Here is a 22,931-nt window from a genome sequence, read left to right as displayed (position 1 = left end):
AAAAGCCTGCATTCAGTGTTATCAAAATCAGATGGAAAACATGACTTCCAAGGTGACAACAAGCACAGCGAATCAGATGGCAGATCACTTTGTTAATATGCCTGGATCTGTGGAAGGTACAAGCATATATGCCAAAATTTTATCTGAATTATAACTTCTAGAACAGAAACAAGCTAAACCAATCGGATACAAGATTACCCCATTAATATGCATGGTTCTCACTCTTTCTTGATCCATGATCTTGATGATATAAGCCCATATTTAAAGTCTGATCATAACTGGAACAGAAATATGTCTTCCCAAGTGTTCACAAGGTCTGTCAATCAAATGTAAAATCATCTTATTAATATACACTCCCTTGCTAATAATCAAACCTGACCAAGATCTTGATGACATTCCAGGAATTGAAGATAAAATCATTTTTTCTTTTTATCTCCTGAATGTCAAAAATATCTCAGCAGTAACAAAATTTTAAAGATGGCCACTGTGGCAGCCACATTGGATGTAAGATGGGCATCGTTTTTATTTTGGAGCAATTAGCCATCATTAGAAGACCTTTGGTGAAAACGCTATGTCGATATGACCATGCATTCAGGAGGAGTAGCAGTAACATGATCCTCAAAATGTCTTCCATGTGGCCATATTGGATGTCATATTGGTTTTATTATCATTTATGACCAACAAAACACCACAAGAAGACATTTTTTATGACCAACTCAACACAGATATCTTTGGTGAAAACATCGTCTCAAAATGACAACATTTCTGAGCAGTGATAGCTAAATTTTCAAGAGTTGTCATATCTGACGTTAGCTTAGGACCATATTTTCATTAAAGGACTAACAATAAATAAAAGAAGTCTTTTGGTAAAATGCCAATATTACCATCCATCCAGGAGCAGACTTTAAAGATAACTGTCACAGTGACCATACTTGATGTCAGATCAGCAGTGTTCTTATTTAGGATAGCTAGACATCGTAAGTTTTCTAGTGCCTCCCCTCCCCAAAACAAGTTGCGATAACACTCCATCGAGGTGTAGTGATACGATTTTAAAGATGACAATTGCTGTGACCCTAATGGATGTCGTATCAGCACTATTTTCATTTAGGATCAACTAGACATCATTAAGAAGTCATGTGTTGAAACCCCATGTTAATATGGCTTTCCATTCAGTAGTGACAACAAGATTCCCAAGATGGCTGCAGTGGTGGCTATACCAGATGTCCAATTAGAACCATTTACATTTCAACTAACCAAACATAAGAAGTCTTTTCTTGAAAATCACATGGTGAGAGATAAGATTTTCAGGATGGTTGGTATGGTGGTTATACTGGATGTCAGAAAGCAACATTTTCATTTCTGACTATCGATTTTGGGGCAAAAGCGTGTGTATACCAAGTTTTAAGGAAATCTTCCAAGTTATTTCATAGGAGTAGTTATAACAAACTTTTACTAACGGGCAGATGAACAATGTGCTATCCCACATGCTCTTCTGGTTTTTGACCAGATGAGTTAGAAATACAAAAGAAAAAGAGAAGAATAAAAAAAACTATCACACATTCTTACCCTGAGGAAGTTGTACTGGTTTGTTGTTTGCATCAACTAATACAAATGATGTCTGCCCATTGACAGTAATCTGGTTCAAAAACAGCATCTGCGGAATTCCAAGTGTGGTAGCAGCATTGCCAGGTACGACTGTGTGTTGCTGTTGCTGTGATTGTTGAACCTAAATGGGTGAATAACTCATATATAATGTTAAAATTCGTGCTGAATAAAATGAAAATCTTGCATACACAGAAGCTAAAATCATTCATATAACCATTCTAGATGCATTCTTTAGTTTCAGCATCAAAAACATATAAAAAGTATACATTTTTGTTCATTTTAACATTACAAGTAGATGTCTAAATCAAACCAATACTAGCTATAGCTGCAAATGGAAAATAAAATCACATTACACTGACCCAAGTGCATTGCCAGCAAGCATTTTCAAATTAATTCATATAAAAGAAATTTAAGAATCAAAGTAAATTGAAAACAGTCTGAATTTAAAAATGTAACTGAAAAATATATGTACATAAGATTGTAACAAAAATATTTAATTTAAGGACAGTTCTAAAATCTGTTTTGAGTAACCTGAAAATGCAGCTCTGAAAGGGGGAAAGAAGACGTTATTAATATAAGTATTTAAAGGTCCCATAAAACAAAATCTTGGGAGCATCAGTTAATGAAAGGTCTAACATAGTGAGACCTGCCTCAGTGGATATGTATAAAATGACACATACATTTACCATTTTTAATCTGTACATACAGGAGACCTGCCTATAAATTAGGCAATTTCATAGCTGCTTGATGGACAGTGATGGACAGGCTTCGCAGTATTCTATTATGGGAGTTAAAGGCAATACTAATAGAATTCTTCATAAGCATTGGTGGTGGATATGGAAATTCCTCCATGAGGTCAGAATTTCATGTAAAAAAAAAAGTTCTGATCCAGAGCGGAGATTTCCTATTCTACACTCATGCATAATGCAGAGTTATTTTTGTCACACTGATGAAAAAGAAATGAGGGTTGAAAAGTATTTTAATTAATCATGCATCTTTTGAATGAAACACATTCTACAAATTTCCACATATTGCAAAAGAGCATAAACTGGTAAGTTTACATTGCAAATGACACTCCAACAACTATCAGTGTTCTGTGACCAGTGTCAAGACTGTCATGGTAATATGGCCATGTATAGCGTCACTAACTTAACTCCTGCATATTTTAGGTTGTAAATGTTTTGTTATTTATATTCACTGATGTGAAATAATGTTCAAGTCATGATGGAAATTAAGGAATTTTTGCCAGTTTTTGTACACTATGATCAAAGTAGACGGTCATTTGATGAAAGAAAGCAGTCACTTAAAGGTCACTGGCCACCTATATTGTACAAATGTGCGATATTATAGTTATAAACAAAATGCATTGGTTATGTATACACACCATAAAAATGTTTAATAAGACTTAAAACTCCGCTTTATAAAATGAAAAAATTATTCAGCAATCTCCGTAAACAATCGGTAGTTTCTGCATGCCAAAACCGGATATGACGTACATTTATCCCTTCTATTCAACCTAGCCATTCAAGTGTTTAATTTCCCCACGTAAATGTCTATGTGATATATTGTGTCATCGTGCTTTTGTACAGCAAATATGGTGCACTGTGTTGCATATGGATGTAACCAAAAGAGTGATGATAGGAAAAAAGGTTCTTTCTTTTTTACAAAAGACCATGTTTACCAGAAAAAAGTGATTTAATCTGTGGGATTGAATAGGGGAGGTATGGCAAAGTTGTATCATTTATGCCAGATTATAGTGAATTTGGCCCAAAGACAATTCGGCCCAACTCGAAAGACAATGTGGCCAAACTTAACAATAGTTTGTACGTTCTTTTTCTTCAACAAACAAGTGGATGTTATATAAGATAGGTTTTAGGAAAAAAGCTAAATTTAAACAAACTATTTTGATATTCTTTGAAAGAAAATAATCATATTTTGTAACGTACATATTTATGAGAAAAAACACAAACTGACGTATCTTGTTCTAATCAAAATATTTATATACATTTTTTAAGCTAAAAAATATATGCATCTGCACAAAGACATTCTCAATTTAAGTCTTCTGGTCAAATTATCAATAATCATTTAAAAAACAATAATACTTAACAGATAATATTCTACAGAATATGTATACATTTTGCTAAGGGTAGTGTACATGAGATATTATAACATATATTTTTAATCTTAGACTTCACATTGTAACACTGCTGCATACAATACATACTTGATTACACATGAGAGAGAGATTAGTGTTGAGCATTTTGTCAGTATTTAGTTGCTGCAATATGAAGCTCTTACCAGTTAATTTTATTGTTTGTTTTTATTTTTCAAGTTGTCTTAGTGTGTGCGCACGTAAATTGAAAGCATGTCATTACTATCAATATTGTTAATCATATCTACTCCATTATTCCGTACAAATTAGAAATGAAATAATTTTGTGTTAACTCTGTGCCCCACCCCCCCTACAAAAGAAATTGATAAACATATACTTGTTTGAAAATAAAATGAAAAAAATTAACCTTGCATTGTTATTATATATTCCTTCCTTTTTCATCATGCGAAAAAAGATTTTTTAAATATATATATCCACGATTTCCGTATATGTAGAGGATGCTGGCTTGCGTATGCATCTTTAGTGTAGTGTGTATTGCTTATGTCAAATAAAAAGATCGCAAATGAGATGAAAATATCACCCGACTGCTTGAAGGCACCTGCCATATACGCATGACAAGTTACTTATTGCAAACTGACCCAGATTGTATTGCATCCAGGTTAACTATAAGACGGTATCTTGCAACAAAAAAATCATTATTTTAAAATACATTCAATGGGAGTGCAAATTATAATCATTTTGGTAGCATGGGTTACAAAAGTATTATTAAAGCTATTAAAGCAAGTTATTATTGTGTATACTATGTGCCCTGCAAACATCAATTATGATTACATATGGCAAACAAATAGAAGCCCAGGTGATAAACACAACTGACAGGGAGCAATAAACCCATTGTTTGAACTTACTGACAGGATATCAAATACATAGGTTATTTTATTACAAAGCAAACCAACCCCGGAAACTGACTCAGGTATCTTTTTAGTGTGCCGATTGTTTCTTGTGACAAAAGAAGTCAAGTTTGGTTCTTTTGGATTCTTTAAGTGTGCCAACTTCTTTTCTTTCTTTTACAAAGTCTGCCGACACAGGGAAGCCATCATTGATTCTTTTTACAAGTATTAACGGGAATTTTCAAAATAAATTGAAACAATGGTACAGTTTTGAAAGCGACACATTCTATTGCATTGTGCACACATACTGATATAAGGCTGAACAGTAAATTAGTTTACATTAGTTTCATCTAAATATTCCCTATCCATAGTTTACAGTTTTCGACAACAAGAAGCATGTACTTTATCTTGTATGGATAAATGTATGTCTTTTCCAGTTGGCATAATCTATAGGTGAGAAATCGTAACTAAGGGGAAGTAACAGCATTGTATGATTCTATTTAGAGTAATTAAATTAGAAATTTCATCTTTACACTTGATAATTTTTTTTCTTTTTGTGCGAGTATAACTATTTTAAATCATGTAATGCAAATCTGATGTAAAAAGGAAAATGTTGGAGTATGGTCAGTGACCATTAAAGAAGGAGTGAAAGATATTCTCCATGTCTGTTCTACATGGGAAAACATGATCACACAATGGTAGGAATATGTGAATCCATTGCCATGCAAAGCAAACTTTTAATAGGTGTAAGATAACAAGTCACATTTTTTGATATACCGCTCTGGTGGCCTAGTGGTTAGAATGTTCACCTTGAAGGCAAGAGGTTGTGGGTTCAATCCCTGGCCGAGTCATACCAAAGACTTACAAAAATGGTACTAACAGCCACTTCGCTTAGCACTCAGAATTAAGAGGTTACTGTTAGGACAGGCTGGCCTGGTATCAGGATAACGTGACTGGGTGGGACTTCATGCTACATGTATGTGGCATGATGCCCCAGCACTAGATATCACTATAAACTGCCACACTGCAGACATCGTAGTGATATGACTAAAAAACGTTAAAGCTATGTTAAAAATTCCTGGTTACATACACATTTGGATTTTATCTAAATGCTCTTAAACATTAAGACCATAATCTTAGTTTACATTCCAAGGATTCTGTTTATGCAATGTTTACACTAAATGGCAATTTTTAAGCATAATTAAACCTCTCTATAAAACTGGATTCATCATTTTGATGCAGATCTACAGAAGAAATCTAGTGGCATTGTTGATCCAGAACAGAACAAGATTCTTCTTTTTAATAAAGTTGGGCATGTTGAGAAATGATGACAAATTCTAAATTGCATCTGTGGGTGTCTATTCCACATTGAGAGTGCCTTCCCTGGATCACAAGTATGTTTTACTGGATCAGTCCTTAAAGAATTGTAATTTTGATGCCATCTTTCATCATATATTAATTTCTATTTTCCCTCAATGCCTTCCAATTTTCCTATCTGACTCTTTGAAAAATATTCAGGGGGTTACACTAACCCTCATGAAAATATAAAACCCAATTTGTGTACCTGTTGAACAACCTGTGCTCCCTGGATGACACTGCTGGGCTGCTGAACTAGCTGTGTCTGTACAAAGTTCTGGCTTCCTGCCATTGAAGCAGATAACCCTGCAGTGTTAACTACCACTTGGGATGTTGGTGTGGCAGTAAATGAGGTGGGCAATGAAGCAAATATCTGTCCATGTGAATCTGACACCTGCTCAAAGACAAAAATGTCTGAAGCATTATACAGTAAATCTGCATAGCACCAACTTAAGGAAATGTTAAGTCTTACTATCTGGCAATTTGGTCAGTCCTACAGTCTGGCCATTTTGTCAGTGCTTATGTATGGCAAATTTGTCAGTCCTATTGTATGGGAATTTTGTCAGACTTACTGTATGGCAAATTTCTCAGTCCTACTGTATTGCATTTTCGTCAGTCCTACTGTATGGCAATTTTGTCAGTCCTAATGTATGGGAACTTTGTCAGTCCTACTGTATGGCAAACTTGTCGGTCGTAATGTATGCCAATTTTCTTAGTCTTACTGTATTGCAAATTTGTCAGTATTACTGTCTGGCAATTTTGTCATGTCTACTGCATGACAAATTTCTGTCCAACTGGATGGCAATGTTCTCAAGGCACATAAGAGTACGAATTTTAGACCTATAGTAATATTGTCTTCAAGTGTCAGCTGAATGCAGCCATTTAGAAGTGAAAAGATATGCAACTTTCAAAAACGAGAATGGAACAATATTGTTCACTGTCATTATTAAGCAAGTGATGCAGACAAGACAGGAACTCATACCATACCAGAGTAAACTTGATACCTAAAGTCATATTATCAAAGAGTCCCACTTTACATCTGCAAGTAACATTAAAGTTAAATGACTTTCAAAAACTTCAATGCAAAACTTGAACACTTAATGATGATACCACTGCTGAAAAAGTGACAATTGTACCCGTGTCCTCACCATGCTTTAGTGTTGAAACAAAAACTAAGAACAAACCTTTCGGCAAACAGCGGTTTGAATTTTGAAGTTAAACTGTCTGTTAACAAAATGGGAGGGTTGTTAACAACTGCATTAGCCTTTTGACACCATCCCCTTTACTGCATGATGACGTATTTTATACCACAATCACTTCAGATGCTCCGAGTGATTGCAGTATAGACTTTTCCTCCATTACTACAACTAGAACATGTACAGATGTGCATATTAAAAATGTGAATGAAATAAAGCCATCATTTACTTGCAAATCATACTTTTATGAGCTGTTTACTTCAATCTCAATCAACAATGTTTCATTATGCCTGGCATGGCTTACATTCCACAAAGACAATATACAGAATTACGGATTCTTTTTCCAAATAAACTTTGTAATGCATTTTATACTACAATTCAGCTATGTTCCTCCATGCCTAAAAATATAAATTTATTTAAGAAATATTGATCCAAAATAACTAAAATATATGGAAGCAGCATGGTAACCAGGCTTAGCACGTCAGTAGTTAAACCTCGATAAAATGTTTATAAATTTATCAATATAAGAATAACTGACTCATTTATTTTACTTCAGTTACACATTTTTATTTTATTTCCCACATTTTCATTAATTTTCTGACCAAAAATCAATAAATTAAGATCACAGGCTTCTAAGGGCAATATCTTTTTTAGTAACTTGGAAAATCCAAGTGGTGACATGCTTCTGCGCATAACTTTGGTGTGTGTACTCCATTATTTAATGAGTAATTAATTGTTTAATATTAATTTAATCACATAAAAGTGCAAATAAATAGCATGAGTTTGATTAAAAATTGTAGATATATAGTTAAATGAGGTTTGTAATCCATTTTATATAAAATATCTACATTATTTTGTCCTGAACAAGAAATATTTTTTCATCCTTGCATGCACTACAACCTGCAATTATTCTATTGCTCTACATCCACAATATACACAGCTTTAGTAAACTTGCAATATGTTTCACATGTTTTACTTTTATTTAACTATAATTTTTTATCTCAAATGATTTTATACTGGTTATACACTCAGAAAAACTAATCTTGTCATCAATATTAGCATTTATGACAATGGCAATTTCAATGTGGATTCCGACACGATCATAGTGACAGTAACATGGTTCAGTGGAAGTAAGTTCAGCAGGTTTAGTGAAGTATGAGAGGTTTGTTTTGATAATACTGATATTACCAGTAATGTCAGCAATGAATTCTCATACATTTTTTAAGTTAGTGACTATGATATTAATTTACAGCCTAAATTGATAACGATACTGATATGTATGTACAATCCCATGATAGTGACACCAACATGGATGTACAGTCCTATGATAGCGACACTGATATGGATGTACAGTCCTATGATAGCGACACTGATATGCATGTACAGTCCTATGATAGCGACACTGATATGCATGTACAATCCCATGATGGTGACTCAGATAATGTGTACTCTGATTTTTCTGATGTAGAGGGAAAGTTATGTTAAATGAAATCACAGAAATTCAACGGCTTGAAAAATAGGGCTTTTTTTTATCAAATAATCTTGAATAAGTTGATAGTGACAAATTTATTTTGAGATCGGGGCAAAACCACACCCTTCATTTTAATGTCAGAACTATTGAACATGCCCAACTTTTCTTGGAACAATCATTCTTTAAGAATTGTGTGGAACAAACTTATAGGCACAACAAAAAATGGCACCAACTTCATTTAAGGAAGTCAAGGTCATTCTTAGGCATAATATTTTAATGGGAGTGAATCAGCTTCCTTCACATAGACTATATTGGTCCTCTGATCCATTCACAGGCAACAGTGGATTCAAAGATGTCTGTGAAAAGATTTGCTGGACTGTTCAAGTGGCCAACGTGGTTAGAGGGCCTGCCTCAGATACAGGAGGTCACAGGTTCAAACCTTGGATGCGGGTGGTCGTGGATTCAATCCCCAGCTAAGTCATACCAAAAGACTTATAAACATGGTACTAGCAGCTGCCTTGCTTGGCTCTCAGCATTAAGAGGTTAGTGCTGGGACTGGTCAGCCTAGTGTCAGGATAATATAACTGGATGGGACATGATGCTACATGTCTGCAGATGATGCCCCAGTGCTAGACATCACTAGAAACTGCCAGAATGTAGACATTGTAGTGATACAACTGAACATTTTATAAAGCTATGTATAAAATCTAATCACAAACATCACACACAGATTTGCTAGACTTCATCAGTATTTCCATCTGTATGACAATACCAGTGAAGTACATGTGACAATGTATGACTGAAAGCGCTAAGTTTATAGCCCCAGGCAGAATCAGACAGTTGTTGAGCCTATGGTGAAATAAAAAAAGTAGTTATTTTAAATTTCATTGTCAAAGATGGTTTATATTGCTTTTTAAAATTTTAATTTGTGTACAAACACATTAAATCTGACAGCAGAATATATATAAAAAAAGTATTTTGTTATCTACTAAACATTTTTATAAAATAAAATATGTTAATGGTAAATTAAATATACATTTCACCTTGTATATCACTTTTGATACAACAAAAATATTTGTTGAAAGTTTGAAGATTATTTCACAGAGTAATACATTATTTCAATATACTGAAATATATGCCCAGTAATCCCATTAAAACAGGATTCAAATTATTGGATATGATGTGATACAGAAAGTTTTTAATACCATGACCAGACCATGGACTTGAATTCGGGCACACAAGTTCCCAATCATGGACCCCAAAATCTCGGAAATTCTGTAAACATGTCACTTTATTTGTTTGAACATTTGCAATACCATATTACATACAACTCTAATATACAGTCTGTGAAGTTAATGAGAAATACATTACATTAAATACATTTGTTTCATTTGAAATATTTATGCTGTTCTAATTGTGATCATTATGCACAATAAATCTTGATTGTACAATATACCTATGAAAATAATTTATTATGACACACCATTTCCTGCTATAGTACTTGTCATTTATCCAAATATACTCATTTAATTTCCTTATTAATTTGTTCTCATATACAGTATTATAATACACTCAATTATTTCATTAATGTTCTAGGGTTCCCATATGAACATGGACATCAATGAGAGAAATTTGAAGCAACATACCAACCTAGTTGATATAGGATGCCATGATAAAAAGCAGCTCCTTTGTTTTCTTTGTTATACAGTTGTGTACTGTCAGGGTTTGTATTTATTAAAATGCAGGAGAACTGCAAAAAGCTCTCCAGATAGTGTTTATGAGAGTTAATCATTCTCCTCAAATATTTATGACATCATCAGTTATGGTACATGACATCATGTCTCAAAATGGCGTAACCTGTAAACATATCAGCATTTGTGAAAGGCAAGTCCATGAAATCTAGGTCAAAAGTTGAAAAGCTTGCTCAGAAAACATCCGGAAATCTTTGTTTTGAACAATAATACTGGGGAGAGAGTAATGAACGCTCCTCAAAACATAAGACTTCTACTACAGTAAACCCAATAGTAGATGAAACAATGTAATAAATGAAACTTCCAAAGGGATGAAAACATGAACATATATCAGTGAGATGAAGCAGTCATTGTATTTGTAGCATGCATTTATATAGGGGTCAGCAACCTAAGGCATGGCACATCAAGATGTTTTGTCTGGCATGCAAAAGACAGCCACAAATCTTGATTTTAACAATGTTACTGGTGGCACATACTCGTGCATTTTGTAATTAAACCAGCAAAAAGTGGCACGCTGTGTAATATAGGCTGCCATCCCCTGCATTAATTCTTCATTAAAGCTTACATAAAATGGTGCATGCTGTCAGAAATAAAAATAAAATGGAAGCAATGTCTATAACTGAATTCTTTGTTTAATCTGCTGCTGGGCATATTGTTAAAGCTACTAATTTGGACACATCAAGCTGAATCCATTCATTTTCCAAAGAACACAACTTTTAGCACTGTTTTACGTTTCAATTTAAGGTCCATTTTCTGTCTAATAACACTGACCCATCCAGAGATGGACCAACCTTCTGATGGATTGCAGGAGGAAGCAGTGTTGAAGTTAGTCATCCACCTATGCTGGAAATATATCAGAAGGACATGGGACGCATCGACAGGAACAATATTTTAAAAAAAACTGGGCAGGCCAATTTCGAAGTGGTGGCAGTATGCTTTCTTTCAGCCAGTAAACTTGTGTATTACAAATGCCTTTATTATTATGAAGGACACAGATCTACATTGCCAACTGAAGAAAAGGCATGCCCTCTTAAGACTTCTGAGTTGATGAATGCAACGGGCTGATTAGCATCCACATCCACACCTTCAACGAAGAATTCATAGGGTTTCAAGAACCAGATGCAAGTTGTGTACCAAGTGAGGAGAGAAGAGGCATAAAGAGACCGGTTATGGTTGCATTCAGTGCATTGTCAATTTATGCAAAGCTGGATGCTTCCAAGCATACCAAACTTTTCATTGGCTTTTTGTTTCTTTGAAGAATCAGCAATTATTTGGCTGACAATTCTGAAGATTCACTGTATACATTGAGAACTCCTCATAACCAAAACCGCAATACATCAGAGTCCTCTCAAGACCTATTTTTGTCCTGAATCTTTCATTCTTTAACATTTTCGCCCCCATAAACCGAAAGCCCTCAATTCAGAGTAATGAAACAAATTTTGATCCCAAATTTCAATTTATCACATACCCAACCAATTCAAAACTCATTTTAAACTAGGAAATATATTTTAGCTGCTAAATGCCTCACATATACTCGAACAGATTAATTACGGTTAAGAGGTACTGTAGCGGTCTGATCTGTGAGACATAAACCCGGAAAATGTCCCAAGGGAATTTGAGGTTAAACAATACTTGACACGCACACCAACACAAATCAGGGATAACAGTATGCTAATGTGAAGTCTTTGCATGATACAAAAGAATCAGCTTCTAAAGCAAATTACATATATTAATAACTAAATGCTTTAGGATAAGCCATTTGAGAAAGACTATCTGCTGATGACCTAATTGTGATTGACACTACATGTATAAATTATCAATATAACTTTGTGTACTCATTTTTTAAAAAAATTAATTATCAGGGATTTATTAACCAGGCATGTGGCCTTGCTTCTGATGCTCTGCCAATAGAGACCGACAAAGCAATATTTTAAAAGTCTTTGAAGTTGTTGACTTCCCTTACAATGCGGACAATGAAAACATCAGTATGATGACAGTAACGGAAATATTCCCTTGGCTTGACTGGCTCATGAATTACAACTCAGTGCTCAAAAAATCTGATAGCCTGATGCCTGGGGCCCTTTCAAATTTCAGATCGGGCACCTGCTGTATTCTAAGTGAGGTGCCCATTGGGCATGTTGAATCTAATTTGCCTAAGAATCTTCGATCATGTTGATGAAATGTATTAATTTATTTTCAAGATGTTTGAAGACTAGTAAATTATTAATATTTATCCCCATGTATGCCCCATACCCTTATGAAGATATCTACTTATCACACATCTATCAAAAGCTCTAAACTCTGTGTACAATGCGAAGCAAGTAACCAATGAATTGTAGACAGATTGCCTGGGTAACAATAACTAGTGCACACATGGCTTTAACATACATGTACATGTGATTTCAAGGTTCCATTTAGGGTATGTAAACACCAGAAACCAGCCACAACCAGTCTAGTGGGTACCGGAACTGTCCCATCAATTTTGGCAAGCGGTGCAATGATGTGTGGCCAATAATGGGATTTAAGGCAAATGTGACACGCTGTTAATTAGTTACTTTAATGGTGTAATCTGGAGAGCTTAGGCCAAATGCAGAATGTTTTTTTTATAGGTATTATAATAAACGGATGAGGATGTATTGGCTCTTGTCTTTGATTATAAAACTTGGCCAACCTTTGGCATTGTTAAATTATTTAAAAGTGGGATAAAATTTTGTGAATTTTGAATGCAATTAGTGAAAAATTATATCATGACACTAACTCCATCCACTTCAATGGTCAGTACTCCATTAAATGGAATTCCCAAAATAAAAATAAAACATTATTTACACTGATTACATGTACTACTTTATATGCACCCAAATTATACTGATATACACAAACTTCATGCTATTTGTCATGATATGATGCTGTGGCAGTCTTGAACTTCCTCAATCAGGACATGGTAAATTTGTTTTAAAACAGTTCAGACTTCTTGCCTGCTGGTTAATCTTGGGACTAAAATTCTTGCAAATTTTCAGCGCCTAAGGAGGCACTAAAGTTTGCTTATTTTTCCTCACAATAGGAAATAATCTTTCACTGTCACTGTTGCTGATCTTCAACTGACAAAGGCAGGTTATGTTCAACAAGAAAGCTCACAAACAATGTTTGTGCATTGGTAGCTTGCAGGACTTGAGCAGATGGCTTAAAGTACTCCAAAACTGGAATCCACTGGGAGTGCTATAGCAGTGTGCTTTTTCACATCAGTCTGCCAGATGCCCACAGGGGCTCATATCGTTGCTTACAATTTATCTGTCATACATGTACTATATAATATTACTACATGGTACGTGTATGACAGGTAAATTGTAAGCAACAATACCAGCCCTTGTGCACATTCCCAATTGAAAATTTGCAGCACACTACTGTGAGATGTTTGATGAATGAATGCTAGGCCAAGTTTTGGTGTACTCCAATCTATAATTCACTCTTTGTGGAAAACAAATCTTTTTCTTTGGAGGTGAAAACATTTTAACTGCAGTGTAGCTTAATTATGAAATGGCATTAATCCAGAAGAAACTTCTAACAGTGAATGAAAGTGGTGTCAGGGCATAAATCTGTGAACTCAAGCAGATTATGATATATGCCAATCTTTCAATCTAAAAAAATTCCAACACAAAAAAAGCTGATTTCATGTAGTTTCCCAACCTCTATGTGCTTTTTGCTACCAATCTGCTTCCTCACACTGCCCTGCCACCATGCTAATTGTTAAAATTTGTGACACACTGTGTGCAAAAAGCATGATATATATCAGTATTTGATGGCTGAATGTACGGACAATTTTTAGTATATTCCAAACTAAACTTCCCTTTTTTTGGAATACATTTCTTTTTCATTGATGGTGTAGATGTTTTCAAGATGCAATGCCAAACGGTAATTCAGTGTTGGCGGCACATACGTGGAGAAAACGTATGGTTAGGTCCCAGCTTTTTTCAAAAGCATTTGTAAAACTACTCTAATATATAAATTGAATTTGCTAAAATGCTTGCTACTGGGCCAACTCAACGAATTGGCTCTAGTTCTACTAATATTGCGACTAGCAGTACCAGACCATTTCGGCAACTGCCAATGTCATGACTAGCACTTAACATGAAAATTAAAATAATTGAGAATTGGGGAATTAGTGATATTTTTTGCACAGGTTGTGTATCCGCGAATCACTGTAGAAGTCATGAAATACAAGCCAAAATAATGGGGAATGGCAGTAATACACACCCTTACTCTAGTGTAATGAAATACTGGTTAACCCTTTACCTCATAAAGCAGAGTTACAAAGTGCAGCACGCTATAAATAGAACACCTGTTACCTATTCAACTCCATACACATAGGCCTGCCTGTTAACTGTTAAGCAACGCAGTGTATGTTACGTTTAATGACAATTTTAACCACTTTATATTTTTGGCACACATCTATTATGTGTGGAAAAATTTTAGAGTAAAGTCTGATTGTTATAGCTGTGTTAATTATTTTTCAAGGAAGAATTTTTAATGTGCTTTAAAATCTTGAGAGAACTCGTTCATCGTCAAGTCAGTGAGACCGTGTGACCAACCGTAGCTGCCATTTCTCATACTAAAAGTTTTTTGTCCTTGTCTACATCACTAAGTCATCTGAATTTGATAATTTATAAAAACTAATTGCTGCCTACATCAATATCAGAGCCTTTACCTAAGTTATTGAAGCTTTCATAGTTATGATTCTAATTGTGAAAACTTCGTAAGTACTGAATGAAATCTGCGACCTCCATTTTGGAAAGTGGAGAATATGACCCAGTTACTTTAAATAGCAGATATTGACCAGAGCATAAACAGTGACCACATGATCTGACATAACTGTCATTCACAGAAATGAATGTAGTATTTAATAGGGGTTTTTCCCCAAAGGTGGCGCTACAAAAACCAGCTCAAAATGGCTGATGTTTACAGCAGACATCAAAAGGCACTTCCATGCGAATGGAGTACAGCTGTCCAAAGGCGCTTGCACGAGGTAAAGGGTTAAACTTATTAAAAGGCACTATGAACAACGTTAAAAGTGTAAACAGAAACGTTATAAAATAAATAATTTCCTTTTTATGAGGGCCTCAAGGTAGATTAGTTCTTAGCTAATTGTGTTACCTTCTTTAAATAAGGTCATTATTATTATAAATCAAGATGCAATTCCAGTGTTAATAAACATAAACACAGTTGATGTAATGAGTAAGAAGGACATTGTGACAGGAATTAGACTTTATAAATCAAGATGCGATTCCAGTGTTAATAAACATAAACACTGTTGATCTAATGAGTACGAAGGGCATTGTGACAGGAATTAGACTTTATAAATCAAGATGCGATTCCAGTGTTAATAAACATAAACACAGTTGATCTAATGAGTAAGAAAGACATTGTGACAGGAATTGGATTTTATAAATCAAGATGCGATTCCAGTGTTAATAAACATAAACACCACTGATCTAATGAGTAAGAAGAACACTGTTAGAGAAAATATACATTGGCTGATCTTGGAACCTGGAAAATAAATATTGCATGAAATTGTTTGTGATGCAAATAAACACACAAGTCAATGTAATATGGTTTTGTTTCTACTTTTGGGTATGTGGAAACTGGAGTCGGGCTTGTACTTTTCACATCACAAAAAACTCCCGTGAACTGAAAACTTCTCAAGATAGAAAAAAAATCCCAATGCTTCTAGTTCTGATGGGTTTCACTTTATATAATGGTCCTCTTCTCCAGATCTTTGATTTCTCTGCTTGACTGTCACATTCTACAATTCACATTGCTGTCATAGTGTATCCCCGGGGGGGGGGGGGTAAAATTGAGGGTTAAAAAAACCTTGGTGTCAAAATGGGGGTTGTCTAATAAAAAATGGTGGGGGTCAAAAATGTACTGACAAATAATGTACTGACAAATTTTCATATGACCAGTACTTTTTCAGCTTGAAATAGGATATTGCACCTTGTACAACATATTCTCTCTCTCTCTAAAAATACAAATAAACCAACGGACACAATTAACAAACAAATGCATTGTCCATTTAAAGACTAATTTTATTAATTCATTTTCCTTTTAAAGTCGTACTTTTAAGTCTCCTTATGGTCTTTTTGTAGCAATATTATAGACCATCAGATTACATACAAGCCAATGCAAAAAACCATATAAATCTTTTAACCAAATGTCAGTTAATTTACTGCCTGTCATAAAATGTGTACTATCATTGGTTTCATTGTACTTTGTCTAAGAACACATTTATCCAAGAATCAAAGAGGTAAATGATTCATCTTTTTAATACGTTACATTTTACTTTTTGATCTTTCTTTTATTGCATTAAAGTTAAAAAACCAACAAAATCTGCAATGACCCCCCCCCCCCGACTTTGTAATCCAAATAACGCATTTGTCTCTGCAAGCTTACTGATTTCTTTGTTGTGAAAGAATGTCTTGGGTGATATGTGTTCCCCAGAGATCTTATGATGAACAACGGGCAGATTTGTTAAAATTCTTAAACTCTGTCATGAAAGGATTATTGACTTTTGCAGTCTTTGCAATCATGCGATCATAAGTCACACTGGTAATCCCAATGGATGTGCCATATTCCAGCCAAGGGAATTATTTTCTCCATTTTTCATTAACAGATACTCTTTTGTGTTTTGCTTCTTTCACTTTCTTGGCCAATGATTCTTAGTACAAGCTGGTTGAATCTGGAGATCACATTCAAGTTCAACAAGCACTGAGGTTAAACATCTGGATGACATCTGCTGAGCTCACATGAGAGCCAGACATGCCAGCCCCGACGAGTCCATCTCAGTAAGGTAGCTGATCTTTTTTCAGCAAGATAGATCAGTTTTCAGTAATGTGTAAAAAAACATATCAGACACTTTGCTTGAACAAATAGGTACAGTCTGGGTTGCTGCTGTAAAGTTAGTCTGGTTCCCTAATTAATTTCATTAATTCTAGTATGAAACCCAGATCCAAATAAAACACAGATGAATCAATTGTCCAGATTTTTCGGCAATGATCTATTTTCCGTACTTTTTTCTTGTATGCTAAGTCCGTAATTTAAGGGTAATTTTCTGGAGAGCTCGCGAGATTAGGTGAAGCTACTCTGTCATAACATTGCCTATGCAAGTCTGGTTCCCTGCTTCAAATGCTCCCTGCGCTGCACTCCACCATACGAATAGTGGAGTGCAACTGGCAGCATACGAAGCAGGGAACCTGAATATCATTATGCTCAAATTACAGACAATACCATCCCTCATCCAAAGCATTGGATATTAAATAAATCCTGATCACATTATGTGAATCCACTGCATGAAAAAAAACATAAAAGAACACGGCAAAAACTATTCAAAAAAATTTGTTTGACCGTTTTTTTTCCTTTAAGGTTATACTTTTTTGCTCGCTACCCAAATGCTCCAACAGTCACAAACAGGAAACTACATATTTTACATTTCCATCGAAATAATTATAAGAATTAGATTATTTTATTATGATTACGTTATTAACACATCCTTTCCATACAGCTACTTTTTCTATAATGATAAGAATAGTTTTTATATTTTCCCTTACAAGAATAAACAAATAATTGAATACACGTGGACATATTCAAGTAGAATGCCATATATTTGTTGGGAATTAAAATCTCTGAGCATGGGCATCTAAGATTTGAAAATTTTCCGCCTTATTATTAATTTCAACAATGCATTGAGGTTCGATTAATTAGGAACAATTACCAAACTTATGACTTATGATACTGTAATTGGAGCTGTTAAATACAACGCGCCAAGTGTCAGATGGCTTCGTTTGATGGTAACACACCTTTTCCAGGGTGAAACTAACACTATCTTCTGGTGCTAATATTTTATAACAGTGTTTACAATAGCTACTGCTTTGATCATGCAGAACATCCGCTGAAGTTAAGTCTTTGTTAGGGAGAGGCCATTTAATTGTGGGAGGGGACAAAGACATGTATTTTGAAACGTGTTTCTTGCTCTGACTTTCTTATATAAAGGACACTGTGCCATTCCTCTTCTTGCTTTAAATAATTCGCGTCAGCTATACTATAACATTTCGTATTTCAAAACAAGGCACAATTCCCTCCTTATAAGACAGGCAAAATGTGGCATTTGATAGAAGGTGTTCAGCCACCAGAAAAAAAGCAAAAGTTGAATGAGAATGATGAGGAATAATTCTTATGATAGGGAAAAGTGTAATGGAAAACTTCAGAAGAAATGATCAAAAGACAGGGAATGGCTGAATTATGACGAGGAAAGGAACGTTATGTGGTGTAACTGGTGTACGTAGTTCGCAAAAACAAACACACAGAAAACATCCAGTTCTGTTGCCGATTGTTCGAACTTTAAAACTGAATTGGTAAACGTACATGAAAGCTGTGTGACATCGTTTTGTGAACAGGACTAGTAAAGATTTGGCAGGACTAGTAAATTTCTCAATATACTAGTCCTTCTGGCTACAAAAAATTTGTGTTAAATTTGAGCCCTGTACACTATATCAAGGATCACATTATAATAAAGGAGAACTGTACACTATATCCAGGATCACATTATAATAAAGCAGAACTGTACACTATATCCAGGATCACATTATAATAAAGTAGAACTGTATGCTATATCCAGGATCACATAATAAAGTAGAACTGTATACTATATCCTGGATCACATTATAATAAAGTAGAACTGTACACTATATCCAGGATCACATTATAATAAAGTAGAACTGTACACTATATCCAGGATCACATTATAATAAAGCAGAACTGTACACTTATAAATTTAATACATCTAAACTTTCAATATACATTTTTTAATCTTGGTGTAGATTAATACTAGTTACAGGTAACGAGGGATGGCAATTGTGTCTATTTCAAGCATAGGCATTGTTTTGATGGAGTAGCTTCCCCATACCTCATGAGCTCTCACACAATTTTAACCTAGCTCAGCAACATATCCGGACAAATGAAACTAGATGCTTTTCTGACTAGACAAAGATATCCAGATGAAAATGACATGCACTCAGAATAACCAGCCAATAACGTGAAAGAAGCAGAACACAGCGGAGTAACTTTAAAGAAAAATGAAGAAAGTATTTCTCTTGTCTGGAATACAGCACATCCTTTGGGATGACCCATGTGACTTTAAGTTTGCACTATTGTGAAAACTGCAAAGTGAAAAAAATCCTTTCATGATATGGTCTAAAAAAATTTAAAATCTCTGCCCTTGTTCACCATGAGGTATCTATAGAACATATCATCATCCAAGGCATTCTTTCACAACAAAGAAATCAGTAAGCTTGCAGAGAAAAATAAGTTATTTGGATTACAAAGGAGGGGGCGTCATTGTACTTTGCATAATGATGTATACGTATTTGTTGATTTGTAACTTAAATGCAGTTAGAGAAATTTAAGTGCAACTAACTAAAAAAACCATTCAACTCCATGGCTTTTGGATACCTGCATTCTAGGAAGAAGTAAAACAAAACAGATTTGAGTACAAATTTCATGACATAGTAAACAAGCTGCCATTAGCTTAGAACAGGTTTATGTGTTTTTTGTATTGGCTGATAAATTATATGTAATGTGTTGCTTTATAATTATACTACAAAAAAGATGAAGGAGATTGTTAAATATGCAATTCTGAAGGAAAATAAACTCTATGACTTGACAATGCATTTGTTTGATTATTGTGCACGTTTCATAATTTGTAACTTTCAGAAAAAGAGAAACAGAGGATGAGAATGTAATATTTCCTATGTTCAGTTGGAAAAAATCAGTGGTAAGCTGAGAATTTGTCATTGCATTCTTGACCCCCACTTTTCACTTGATCCCCAGTTCTGACACTACGGGTTTTATTTTAACCTTCAATTTTACACCCCTAGGGGATACACTGATCTTAATGTACTCCTGCAACACAACTAATTATCTCTTTTGGGGTTTTAATTTCACCTTGTGTGATTATAATTTATGCAACATGAATGCCAAATCAAACTAAGATGGTCCCTTTTTCTGTCATACACTAACATATTAAGTAACCATTCAAGTATGTCACAGAACAGTAATCACAGCAAGGGATTACGACACATACTAACTTATAAGCCGATTTCAACTGCAAAGACCCAGATCTGCTACTGCATAAAGTGATGGATGATATGGGACTATGCAGTTTGTTAGTAGTTATTAGTACAACACCCATAGATACTGATCTGAAAGTGCATTATACAACAACAGATCCAGGTTTATACTACTTGCATTCAGAATCAACTTATAAGTATATATGTATATATAAGAACAAAATGTGATATAATATTTATACCTGAACAACATCTGCATTAGCAAGCTGACTTGCTTGAACTAACTGTACACCATCCTGGGTGATGTACTGTATCTCCTGTACTTGCTGACCAGACTCATCTGTCCCATTATTAACGGTAACTGTCACCGGCTGCTGTGTCTCTGTATCATATACTGTGTATGACTCCCCATCTGCCATATCTTTTCTGCCAATGATAGCACCGTAACCTGGGTAGAAAAAAAATGAGGAAAATACAATGGTTTGGTTGCTCTAAAGCTGAATGTTTGTCCTGCTTGCCAATAAATAAATTTTCTTTAACTTTTTCCTCCAATTTTACAACTTAAATTTTGCAAAATGGACAAGCCCAAAAGTTGATAAATAATAACTGATATAATAATATGTTCATTTAACACATTAACCCCTGGAGATTTTTATTGTTTTCATCTGAAATTCGAGTAGGAAACACATTTTGAAAGCTATTTCTGAAAACATCCAAATACTTCAACTTCCAGGTAACATAATGCCTAGCTGTGTTAGAAACATCTGTTTTCATTGGCTATTTGGCTTGCGCATGAGCAGAAGGGTAAAAGTTGCGAGTTCTTTTTTTTTTTGCTCAACAGACCCATTATTTTTGTATCGAGACCACTCTTTATTCCAAATGCCCTTCTTATCCTACTTTTTTGCAAAAGTTCATCTGTGTGTTTGCAGTTCATACCAGTCTGCCTTAAGTCTAAAATCCGGACATAATATCGGATTCCGACCATGGGCAAATTTTGGGTTGAAAAAAAATAGTCCAAAAAATGAGGTTTTTCCCTCTGTATTTTGTAGTGCAACTAGAAATTCCAGACTATTTGGTATTGTTGTAGAGCTACATCTGTCTACCTTTCTATAATACCACCACTTTAGTGTATCATACATAACCATGACGCTACAGAGCTCAGCATTAGGCTACTATCTCCTGCCACGTAAATGCATTACCATGGGTTAATGTGTTAATGCAGCGATCAGAGCACACCTCCCCGCTGCTCTGTACCCTACACTGGCTATCTATTCGATCCAGAATCAAACACAAAACTTGTTCTCTGTGCTACGTTTCATTGTCGGACTCTAGTCCAACAAACCTATCCGACCTCACCCACGTGTACACACCAGCAAGAAACTTATGCTCCTCTTCTGACAATCGTATACTCATTATTCCCACTATGAAAACAAAGTCATATGGACAGCGTTCTTTTGCATACCAGGGCCCAGCAATGTGGAATGAATTGCCCACTGAACTTAGACACAGTGATCCCATTCAAGAGGGCTCTCAAAACTCACTTATTTTGACTGCAAGAACAAACTTAAAGACCTAATAATGTTTCCGTACCTTAAATATTCTCATCATGTTTTTTTTTAATGTTTTCTAATTTCATGGTGTTTGTTTTTGTAATATAATTATATGTTTTTTATCTTATAGGTGTCGTCTAATGTTGTAAAGCGCTTAGAGCTTCTAAATATACAAAGTCCTCATTATTATTATCTTCATATGCTGCAAAGAAAAAAAATTATCAAGTGCTCAAAAGAATATTGAAAAGACACAGGCCCAGAAAAGTGAATTTAACAAAAATGGCAAACCATTATTCCAATTCATGTGCCCAAAAGGTAATTATTTTTTTCACTATTTATTCTGGAACAATGTTAAAACATCTGTATTTCAAATATGAAAAGAAACACATACAAATCATTAAGTTAACTTGTTTTTTTTTAAGTCCTGGAATATAAGACAACTATCACTGTTATTTATGCTGCTAGGAAGCAAGACGTTACTTTCAACACAACTGGTATTTTATAGTATGTTCTCTGGTCAACTGACAGGGAAATCAAGAGGTCACATTTAAAGCTGTACTGATGTCACTTTCTGCTGATTACGGCGATACCACATATAGCCGATTATTAAAATTGCCGATACCGATTATGAGACTGATTATTTCATTTTTATTTGTTTTATAACAATGACTGGTTCAGAAGCATAAAACTATTAGTGTATTTTGCCATGTGAGTTATAAAAAAGTTGTTTATGCAGCAAGTGAATTTGAACTTCTATACAAAAACAGAAACTTTAAAACTAACACTGATAAAACGTATAAAGCTAGTCTTTTAACGTACGCTAACTGATGCAGGATCTGGTCACAAGTGGTTGTTGTTGTTGTTGTTGTTATAGGGTTTGACGCCAT

The 22,931-nt window shown here is 34.7% G+C and overlaps 1 protein-coding gene across 1 annotated transcript in view; it reads right to left on the bottom strand.

The window, feature by feature from the left end:
• Positions 1-22,931, bottom strand: part of LOC149795898 (nuclear transcription factor Y subunit alpha-like) — a 46,259-nt gene that overhangs the window by 16,520 nt on the left and 6,808 nt on the right. Inside the window, exons 2-4 of the mRNA XM_089965816.1 lie at positions 20,737-20,942; positions 6,170-6,355; positions 1,567-1,726 (exon numbers count right to left, since the gene is read on the bottom strand). Coding sequence (XP_089821942.1) covers positions 1,567-1,726; positions 6,170-6,355; positions 20,737-20,913 — 523 coding nt within the window. The 5' untranslated portion in view covers positions 20,914-20,942. The remainder of the gene's footprint in view (positions 1-1,566; positions 1,727-6,169; positions 6,356-20,736; positions 20,943-22,931) is intronic.

Source organism: Sinohyriopsis cumingii, chromosome 7 (genome assembly GCF_028554795.1).
Source record: "Sinohyriopsis cumingii isolate HCF-2022 chromosome 7, ASM2855479v2, whole genome shotgun sequence".
NCBI lineage: Eukaryota > Metazoa > Mollusca > Bivalvia > Unionida > Unionidae > Sinohyriopsis > Sinohyriopsis cumingii.
The sequence above is the reverse complement of the archived record's forward strand: the minus strand, read 5'-3'. Positions and strand labels throughout refer to the sequence as shown.